The sequence below is a fragment of the Anguilla rostrata genome, chromosome 13 (genome assembly GCF_018555375.3).
Source record: "Anguilla rostrata isolate EN2019 chromosome 13, ASM1855537v3, whole genome shotgun sequence".
Lineage (NCBI taxonomy): Eukaryota > Metazoa > Chordata > Actinopteri > Anguilliformes > Anguillidae > Anguilla > Anguilla rostrata.
In genome coordinates, this window is record NC_057945.1 from 1,024,791 (window position 1) to 1,036,050 (window position 11,260).

The 11,260-nt window shown below is 41.2% G+C and overlaps 1 protein-coding gene across 1 annotated transcript; it reads right to left on the reverse strand.

Annotated features, from left to right (window-relative positions):
* Positions 1–299: 299 nt before the first annotated feature.
* LOC135237725 (uncharacterized) lies at positions 300–9,782 on the reverse strand. The gene is made up of 5 exons (XM_064305099.1): positions 9,704–9,782; positions 5,802–6,860; positions 3,689–3,844; positions 3,241–3,330; positions 300–1,466 (listed from the first exon to the last, which is right to left on the reverse strand). The coding sequence occupies exons 2-5, from the start codon at positions 6,699–6,701 to the stop codon at positions 1,152–1,154; spliced, it is 1,461 nt and encodes a 486-aa protein (XP_064161169.1). The 5' UTR covers positions 6,702–6,860; positions 9,704–9,782; the 3' UTR covers positions 300–1,151.
* Between the last annotated feature and the right edge of the window lie 1,478 nt (positions 9,783–11,260).

Below are 11,260 nucleotides of genomic sequence, written 5' to 3' on the forward strand. Positions count from 1 at the left end.
ATGGAGTTGGAGCCTATATGCACTGTAAAACAATGTGTTCAAATTATTTTTTAAAATAGGGTAAGTCTGCACTGATCTATTTGAATTTTAATTGGTATGGTTTTAGGTAAAATGAAGTCAAATATTATCATTACAATTACACAATCAAATTAAGTCAGGAGAACTACAATTCATGTGTTACCATGAAGAAGACTTACGTTACCTTTAAACCAATTAAGTGGTTCCAAAAGAATTCTTTAAAAGAAATTTAAAAGTAAACTATTGTTGCCAGCTAAAATAAATAAATTATTTCAAAGAGCTGAAAGAAAGGTTTTCCATTTATTGAAATACTTTTTTTAAAAACAGAATCTTACAGAGCCTCTATAACACACTGTTTCACGTGGATTTCAGGAGATAAAACAGAACCTTAATTTTTAGAATACGTCAACTATAGTTTAAAAGAAGGCATAACATTTTACTGAACTGTGATTTATCATTTGATGCTTACTCAGAAAGCATAACAGCAGACCTTATACACTGATTTCCTATCCAGATTACATAAAAATCTAAGGTGCTGTTTTTAATACCATTCAGGCATCATTTTAAAAAAATGGTTGTTGCTATATGACAAAATGTCCAAGTTGTCCTTTCATACGTACTATAAAGCATAACACAAACCTTTTAACAAATGTGCACTGGTAATTTCTCATTGAGATTTGACTGACCCATGATGCCTCTACGAAAGACTGGCACTTCGAAGCTCTCTTTCAATGCTTACTAACAAAGCATAACTTCACACCATAAGATTCCTGTTTCACATGGATACCAGGTGATAAAACAGACCCTTAATTTGTGTCCTTGAACTATCATTTAAAAAAGGCACAAAATTTCGCTGAACTGTGACTCCTCGAGACTGATTTTTTCAAGCTCTCCTTTAATGTTTACTCACAAAACATTATTTCAGAACTTGATGCCTGTTTCATGTGGACTGTGGCATAAATTAGCCATCATGCAAAAACAAAAAGGCACAAGATTTGATGGAAATGTGATGGCATGACAATGGCATCTCACTCAGAGAACTACAGACCTTATGAGGACCTACAGACCTTAATTCAGATTATAATAAATGAGATGATGCAAAAATGCTTGGACCCCTAATGAACAAAGGCATTTCAAGTTAACAATCTGTTTTTTAGGGAGTGCACTTTTGGGGACATTCTGCCGCTATCCAGTTCCAGGAAAAGCTTCTGGAACACCTCAAACGTGTATTTAAGCTTTTTAGGGTATTCCAGATTCAATGAGTACGTGAAGCCTAACAGAACGGCGCACGCTTGAGACACATCACGCAGATCAGTCAGGGCTTCTTCACCCTCAACAACGATGACAATGCCCTTGTGGGTGCCATTCCCCAACGGAACTTCTTTTTTGACGATGTAGACATTCATTGGGTTTTCGGAGGGGTCCTGTGTGTCTTCTCCATCCATATCCTGTCAGATCACATTACATTACAGGCATTTAGCAGACGCTCGTATCCAGAGTGTCTTACACAGCTTTTACGTAACATTTACATTTCATTCATTTATACAGCTGGACGTGGACTGCACATCTCAAACATCTTAAAGTCAGGCAGTGCATTTTAAATGTTCTGCGGCACCCCGATCTCTTCATAGAGCCCCACTGGGCTGGAAACAGACCTTCAGCATCGCGACAAGTCACCACATCAGCGTAACTGCTTCATGACCTTGCATCATGAATCAGCAGAACTGCCAAAGAGAGCAAGTGTAACTATGCAACGAGTGCAACTATGGCAATGAACACGCATTTTAGACTAAAATACTAAAAATGTGTGTGTGTGACTTTGCTTACTGTGTATTGGATGTAAGAGATGCGATGTCACATCTCACTTCGCTAAATATCTGGGTGCGGTAAGGTGGGAGACAAAGTGTGGTAGGGCATAGAACGACACCCCATGAACTTGAAATGATGGTTCAGCTCAGGTTCAGACAAATTCAGCTGACTGACAAGTGTCCATTTTCCACCACACACACTAGAAGACTGCTGCTGCTGCCTCCCTCGAGAAAGAAGGACCAGGGTTCCACTCACAACTGGACACGGTGGGCACCATCGCCTGGGATACCTCCAAGCCCTAACCTCACCCCCTCCAAGCCCTACTCTCACCCCCTCCAAACCCTAATCTCACCCTCTTCAAGCCCTAACCTCACCTCCTGATCTTACCCCAGGGAGAGCTGGCAAACCCCGGCCTCAACATTCCATTCAAACCCCCGACCGTAGAGAACCTCAAGTTTCCATTTCACCCCAATCCCCTCCCCACATAGTCTGGGAAAAATGCATATTTTTTGTTTTGATTACACCACATATAGCTGGATAGCTCACAATTCATAAAATAGTTCAATCATATCACTCAAATAATCAATATCATATGGGGGCCTGACACTCATTCTGGCCACTTGTCTATTTTGCGCAACTCGGTTGTCAATGGTTGTCCATTTCTTAAACAGATGTGATTTCAACTTCTATGTGAGCGTTAATACAACACAATGAGCTCATATTTTTCAAAAGTAATTTCCCAATGTGCTCGTTGTTATTTGTGTCATTTACTGTTTCTTGGCAGTTTAATTTACAATAAATATTCACAGATTATTTTGAGTGTGTGTCAAGGGTGTATATTCAGGTCATATTTGAGCCAAACAGGGTCCCATTGATATATAATACAAATCTATATAACATATGTAATATACTATACATATATACAGTGCCTTTGGAAAGTATTCAGACCCCTTCAGCCTTATTATGAAATGGATTACATTAATTAAAAATTATCATCAATCTAAAACTAATCTGGCCGCTAGTGTTGCTAGACTTTCTGCAGCTTTTATGTCGTGGAGAGTGCAAGGATATTTTTCTGACTAACTTTAGAAAGAGAATACGCGCCCATATGAAATAAATGAGTCACACCCCTAACACAGCTTCATTCAACCAGCTCTCCACCACAACTACATCACGGGGATGTGACTGAGTTACTAGCAGCAGCCTGAACGAATGGAAAACTTGCATCAATTCAGACTAAAATCAAAGATACACGCGCGTATCGCAAAGGAGTATGCCAATTTCAATTTAAATCAATTTCAAAGTAATGCTAACAGTACAGTTAATAACACAAAATAACAAGAAATAATGTGCACATATGCATCAAGGCATAAAATAATGTTTGACCAACAAAAACAAAGCTCTTGGTGTTACCTGGTGGTCTCTGATGAGACCATCTTCTCCTAAGTACTTCACCAAGCACCGGATCACAACCTCTCTTCTTTCCTCTATGGCACAGTGGTGCTGTGAAGTGATGTTTTGTTTAGTGAAAATCTCAAACAAATTAATTTGCAGTGAGCTCCTATTGCAAACGCTTTGTTATGACCCCAGATATTAGTAACTGAAAGACAAATCAGGGTAGAAAGTTCAAAAGGAATACTACAATTCCAGCTCCAGGAGAACTGCAGCCAAGCAGAGGTGGACAATGCCCACCTTGCATCAGGTTGAATGATGACATTCTGTATCAGCACACATAAGCAGGAGATGTGCTGAAAAGGGCACCCAACTTAAAGCAGTTTTTGAGATCTAAGAAACAAAAATAAAAGCTGATTCATTGTTACACGGTGACACATTTATCAGGTGTGATTTTCTCAAAGCATACCTGCTGTAGATGGTCCAGTATGGTCCGTATCTTTCTTCCGGCCACACCTCCCTTTGAATTGAAAATAGACAGCAATCTCGGGCTGTACTGGTCGAGCTGTGACATGAATTTAGCCTCCAGGTGTATGGTAGTTATTCTCAGGAACTCATTGTTCACCTTAGAGTCACAACAGACAAACAATCAAGCAAGAAAACACAGCGCCACACTGCCCCATTATAACACCCGCCGAAACAATTCTTCATGTACAAATGGCAACGATGGGCATAGACAACCATTTTATTCCCTACTATACTGCTGGTATACTGTACTGTTAACCTCTAAAACCCACTTAAAATCCAGGTCTTTTGCTGGTATACTGTACTGTTAACCTCTAAAACCCACTTAAAATCCAGGTCTTTTTTGTAAGAATCCCCCATCTTAAATAAACCCTGTTATCTCCAAAATTGTATACAGTACTGATGTGGTTCAAAGCTTGAAATAAAAAAGAAATCTGTAACAAAATGGCCAAATCCCCTGATCCTATGGGAGGCACAGTCAGTAAACACACAGGACATATTTGTTCTGAAAAACAACAAAGAAATCCATACATTGTTATGTATTTTCTTTATTCTGTAGTGATTATGTGCACTTCTGATACTGGATGAAACCAGATTTATTTTTCCAATTGTACCCCAGGATGTAGGCTATACAACACCAGCAAAAAAGTTTAGAGTGGATTGAACAAAAGTGGGCCCAAATCTCCCGAAAACCTCTCCAAATAGCACCAAATCTCTCTAAATTGTAATATTGTCTATAACTTTTCCCCCAGCCATATTCCACTTGCAGATGCTAATTCCACTGAGGGTGGTACCCTCTGAAACTCCACAAAACAAATATTCTTTATTTACCCATTCCCTCTCCTTTTCATTAAGCCCTGTATGTCAGTCAAATGCTGTCCTTTTGGAGAGCTTCTATGTACAAAATGAGTTCATAATGGTTAGTTATCTCACAAACTGAATTCACTTAGAAACAATAAAACCACATGGGTTTACCTTGCTGAGTGCTCAGACCTGCAATCAGCTGCCAGACTGCTATAAATCAGGCTTGTCAGCAGCAAACCTCCTGATCACAAACAGATTGAGAGCTCACAGAGAGGAAAATGACAAAGAATCATAAACCATTTACAATAATACAGTGCCCTTTATCACTACTGCAATGTTTTTTATGCAAAGCATTTGCCGATAAACAAAAAAAAAGCCCAATTAAAGCGTGCGCTAAGCTTCCACTCATGCACAATGCGAAAATGCTACGTGAAAGTAGCCGTCGTTTCAGCTAGAAGGAAGTCGTAAGCTAAATTTGAAAGCTGTGTAAATGAGCTTGAAGAGCATGCCACTGTATGATTACTGTAACATATACAAGGTTTCCAAGCAGGGGCAAAAGTCACGATGAGTAGATCTTAGAGAGGGTAGCAGTTGCTTGCTTTTAGGTCATTTACTCTGCACTGGAATGTCTCATTGAAATCACTGTTTCGCTGCTTGGAAGAAGTTGCTGTTTTAGAAAAGACGCACTTTTCGCATTTGACATTCTATTTACGAAATTATAGTTTTCAAATGCGCATGAAAACACATTTGGCTCAATGGAAATAACGCATAATGAATAATGACTTTTGCTAGCCTGTGTACAAAGCGCAGATTGACTGCTTAGGGATCAGAGGGTGATTTTAGCGATATCAATACCATCACTGTGGTATTAGCAGTTGTTTGACTTGTTTCGGACAGTTAATGGATTATTAAATACCATAATAATCCACCAGGGGTGCCAGTTTCAGCCCTCCTTTGGGGAAGGGGACTGCTTTGTTATTCTTCTGTTATCTCTAGTGGTTTTACCGATTGAGGCGGGGTGTGTGGCATCGAAGTGCGAAGAGTCTACGCTTTACAACGGTGTTGGTGTTATAGTAGTAGTAGCACCTTAAATCACTGACCAATGAAAGCAATAAGAGCAAAAAAACCTTGAAATGCTAGAATCACGGTCATCCAAATCAGCAGAAGCAAATCTGATGTTGAGTGAACTGTGGCAGATTCATGGATTCACATAAAATGACAACAGGAGAAACAAGGCGAATACATCAACTCACCTGAGATGCGGTAAACAGGGCAGGCCATCTCTCCTTCAGATCGGTAATCATTGGGCACTGAATGACAACTTCCTGTCGGCGCAGTGAAAAAGTCTTTGTCATTTTGTCATTGATGACCTTGAAGTTGTCTTTTTTCTTCATTTCTTCAATTAACCGCACCCTCTCATTCTCTAGAGTTTCCCTGGTTTCTCCAGCTGGGTAAAGTGGCAGATAGTTCACTTCGGCCTTTTTGGGTTTCTTCACATTTTTGGCGGGTGTCATTTGATCTGGGTGTTTCTGTTTCAGGGAGTTCACCATAACCTCAGGGTACCCAAGGCTCCGGAGCTTCGACCTGTAGTTGCCCATTTTGTATTTTAAGCTTGATTGCCATCCATAGTAACCTGTGACCGAGCCGGGTTCCTTCAGGCAAGGATGCTTCGAGACAAGGGCCTGTGCAACAGCACAAACCTGTGCGCTGGATGGATAGGCTACATACTGATAGATTGTTTCCGCCAACTTTTCAAGGACGTCAATTTTAATGCCCGGAGCGCTGAAGAGGCTGCCGTCCTTGCGATAGCTTTCGTTGGCCCTCTCTAGCATAAGCTCAGTGTTGAAGGAGAAGCGTGGGATTGGAAACTTGGACGGCCAAGGTACAGATCTTTCCAGATTTTGGTCGGGCGACGGCAAAGCCGCGTCAGCAAACGAGGAACTACGCGATGTGGTGGGACTGCATGGCGTGGAGGGACAAGCGGACCCTGGTAATAAGGCTGGGGCCATCTCGATGGCCTCGACATCAGAACTCCTCAGTGGTGACAACAGCATAACAGGGGATTCAATGAGCACAACTTTGACAGTGCCCTTATCTTGAATTAGGTCTGTGGAAGATAAAGTAAAGAACTGGTTCCCAAAATCACTGTCCATATAATGAAGAATGAAGTCCACTGGTACACTGAAGGCCTGTCTGACAGCTGTGTGGAGATCCTCTATTGTATGCGGGATTCCTAATGGTAGAGTTAGTTTCCGAATGTCATGGTCTTCAAAAATTACTCTTAAATTTGCGGGCGGAGCAGTTGGTTCCACCTGCAACCAGGAGTGTGAAATAGCATAGAACAGAAAGTCAGTTATATCTCTAGCACATGATAATAAAACATTATTAATCATCCCAATTTTGGCTGTTACAAAGATTACAGAGTACATAGCTCATCACAAACACAAAAAGTGAACACAAAGAAAATAATATATTATTTAATTGGAAGTCCAAATCTATAATATTATAAAACGTATGGAATCGGAGGCTTAATGTAAATTAATTGTGACCCAAATACTGTGATGACATCAAAAGAACAAGGTAACTACTGAATACTGTCAACTGTTATTTACTCCACATCTACAGTAAGCTATGCATGTCCTGGGATAAAATCGGTGCAAATGCGTGAAGAGATTTCCAGTACACCATAGATATGCCTTGGCATGGTTTTACAATATTTTCAAGGGAAAAACAGGAACCAAGGACATTCCAACAGGATATGGCATTTGACAACCGTGCACTAGTTTGGCTTGGAAATTTACATTTAATGGCTAGCTTTATGTCCTCATGTAACACATCATAGGGCAGCAAAGACACTTTTGTGTCATAAGAGGGTTTCAGAGAGCTTTCATTATGTAAATGATGACATCACCATCTGGTGTTTCACTGCAAGTGACTGTAGCAGTCAGTCCGCTGGAGGCAGATTGGTCTCGGCTGCGCCTTAAACACCTGGGTTGCGTTGGCTAATCAGCCCAGGTGCTTAAAGGTGTGCTGCTCTCCACAGTTCGGGGGCGAGACCGGGAGCTAACGCCGAGAGCGAGTTTTCTTTATTTGAGCTGCGTTTCATTTCAGTTTTTTTCTTTTAAAAAGACGGAGATAAGTGAATCCGCCACTGAAAAGGAGGAGCTGGCCAGATTCTCATATCAGGAGGATAACCAGAAACAAAGTGGAAATGCTCCAGTTTACCAGTCAGGGCGCACGTCTAACGTTTTCTTACGCTTATATTTGCTTTACCAAAACTCACTCACGGCCACCCATATGCATTTCATGACGGCAAATGTATTCCTTTTATTAAAAAGTTTCACCAGTTCACCACTGTGCCATTTCTACTAACAAAATTTCTTCACTTGGCTACCGTACAAAACCTTATCAGCAAACGCCACGTTTCTACATTCATGTTACCTCGCTCTGTTCTCTATCTAGCCACATACAAACAATTAGCCTACTACGTATGTATGTTCTGTAACTTTAAAATCATGACTCACTCACAATTATAACTACTAGTACTGAACATGAGAAAAGCACATCAGTGCAATGGATTTCACACGTTACTTAACCCTCCACTTCAACGACTAATGCTTTATACAGACTGTTATAAGCCTATATACCGTTCGATAAGGAAACTAAGCTCGCTCATGGTCACTTCATTTACTTCACTACTGTGATCATGTCAACCTTCACCTACATGCCCATTCTGCTAAAAACATATTGTTTCAACTACGGAATTTCATAATTTCTCCTAATTTCTCTCACACTGTTGTTATTTTCTCATATGCAAAGCCTGCTGGGATATATGCGTCTGCTCCTATTCTCCACCATCAAGTTTTCCAGTTCTAGCTTAGCAAAACAGCGAACAGGATTCCTACCTGCAGATAAGCCTATCAAAATGCCTTATAAACCATACAAACACTAGAAGTGCATCTCCACGAAATAACAGACAACGGAGCAGAAGGGTACACAAGTTGCGACCTAGGGAGCTCTAATTCTACGGGCTTGCTGATTCTTTTGTCAATCAAATCTCGTTGGATGGCCGTCAAATCCGTGAGTACATACACTGGCCATATTTCACCTGCGTTTCTGATGCGTTTACACTTACGCCACCGCACCCTTTGTCACAGCCACTGTTTTACATATATAGCAAACCGAAACTGCTAAACGGTACACGCTCATCAGACTGTACAAATTCACACACAAGGATAGCCATATCCACAACCGTTACTTACAGGGTCACTTCGCATTTCTCACTCTCACAATAAAACGCTTTGCAAAAAGAAATTATATCTCATAAAAAACACGTTTTCAACGTACAAAAATGCCAAGTTACTCACACATATTGGGTAGCATTGCTTTGGAATACATCTTATTTAATTTCGGTGAGGCAAGATAGCCTATATTGTTTCTAGTAAGTACCGTAACTTGGCGTCATTTTGATATCAATACTTTTAATGGCAGGCCTGGATTTTGGCAGTCTGAATGAATGAGTTATAGACGATGTATGTCTTGTATGTGTGAGTAACTTGGCATTTTTGTACGTTGAAAACGTGTTTTTTATGAGATGTCTGTTTACGCTGTCTTTTGTCATTGATCTTTCAGTATTACATTGTCTATATCACCCTACTCTGTAGTGCATAGTTTACTTCATTCTCATTATTTGATCGTGTACTATGCGTTTCCTCTGTGCTAAATGTGTGTTACTGCCATTACTATTCTCCAAGTGTCAGGCAGAGAGAGGAGAGTACATGCATGTCCCCATACTCCATTTCACCGGGTTTTCTCGGTGCAATAATGCTCCGTAATAGTCCGTATGTATCACTACCCATCACACTCAGAAGCACCGCCACCCTCTTATCATCTTTAATATCATTAGCGGCGACAAAATGCTCAAATCGTTCAATGTAAGTAGCCCACTGTTCATTACATCCCACAAACGCGGTGATCTGTCCAAACCATACTGCCATGTTAGCAAGTCTCCCGCGTGCAACGTTGAAAGTGTTTTATCTGGCCTGGTTGCCTTGATTATTCAAAACACCCGGTCACTAATGCTTTCCTTGCCTTTTGCGCGCATTAGAACATACGTCGTCGCCCAGTTAATGCTGTTTATAACATTACTTCTTACCGAAGTAAGGGACCATGGAGAACGGTCTGGCTCTAGCAGACTGAGCTCCAGAAGCTGGCAATTGTTGCTGGAAACAATTGGAGACTTCCGGTTAGAGGATTTCAAACTAAAAGCTCGGTAAATGCAATGATTTCTTAAGTGAGTTTTTTGTCGTAACTAATACAGTTGGATATAATTACACATTATATACTCATATTTAAACCCACACCTTTAACATTACGCAGTCATTTATGGAAAACTAAGTCCGAAGCAATTTGATTTCTAAGGTGGTTTTTGTAGTACACATGCATTGTATAATTCAGTTAGTATACTCATTGTTTACCAGATTACTATTCGCTGTGGGAAGGAAAAAGTTGCTTGTGTGTGTTAGGTGCAACTTGCTTGGAAGGACGGCTCTGTGTACAGATTGTGGTTGCTGTGGGGAAGGCAAAGCTTGCTGTGGTGAAGGTGCAACTTGCTGTGGGGAAGGCGGAGCTTGCTGTGGGGAAGGTGTGGCTTGCTGTGGGGAAGGCGGAGCTTGCTGTGGGGAAGGTGCAGCTTGCTGTGGGGAAGGCGGAGCTTGCTGTGGGGAAGGTGTAGCTTGCTGTGGGGAAGGCGGAGCTTGCTGTGGGGATGGTGCGACTTGCTGTGGGGAAGGCGGAGCTTGCTGTAGCTGCTGGCATGTAATTGGTGTTTGAGCATAGCCAAACTTTGTATTACTAAGGGAACATCACTTAGCCACTCCTGCATCCTCTGCCATTAAGTATCTGAGGCCCCTCCCATTGAGATTTTTCCCACTGCTCTGGTGTGGCTCTGCTGGTGTGTCCTATAGTAGGGCGCAGTAGTTCTACTAAATGGCTTCTGGAAATTTCCGAGCTCTATGAATACTTAACATTCGTGCAGTTTGCCGGGAGACTGGGCATCTGCTAAATTAGTCATGTCAGCCTTGGTGACTCTGTATCCTCCTCAGCACCTCTCCCTTGTGGAGTCCCTCAGTGATCTATTCTTGGGCCAATCCCTTTTTCCCTTTATATGCTCCCCTTAGGGTCCATTTTCAGAAAATATGGCATCTCGTTCCACTGTTATGCAGATGACACTCAAATTTACCTGCCTTTGAAACGGAAAGATGCAAACTCTATAAAACCATTGTTGGACTGTCTCAAGGACATCAAAGCGTGGATGACCTTAAACTTTTTAAACTTTAATGAGAGTAAAACTGAAATCCTGATATTTGGACCCAGTGGTGCCTATGATGCCCCTCATATGGACCTGTGTTCCCTGGAACCCAAACCCACTGTGAAAAATCTGGGTGTGATAATGGATAGGGATTTTAAATTAGATAAACATATAAACTCAGTGATCAAATCTAGCTTTTTCCAGCTGAGGCTTTTATCTAAGGTCAAGTCCTTTTTATCATTTAGTGACTTTGAAAAGGTTATACATGCTTTTATCTCGACCCGACTTGACTACTGTAATGCCCTTTATGTTGATGTTAGCCAGGCCTCCCTCTCACACTTGCAATTGGTCCAGAATGCTGCAGCTCGTCTTTTAACAGGAAAACGCAAGCGAGAGCACATT

Excerpts from the sequence above, each read along its gene's own strand:
- LOC135237725 (XM_064305099.1), bottom strand. The coding sequence starts at position 6,701 with ATGGACAGTGATTTTGGGAACCAGTTCTTTACTTTATCTTCCACAGAC. Across the intron at positions 3,845-5,801 it reads CCCTGTTTACCGCATCTCAG|GTGAACAATGAGTTCCTGAG; the intron begins GTGAGTTGATGT and ends TGTGACTCTAAG. Across the intron at positions 1,467-3,240 it reads GTCTCATCAGAGACCACCAG|GATATGGATGGAGAAGACAC; the intron begins GTAACACCAAGA and ends GTGATCTGACAG.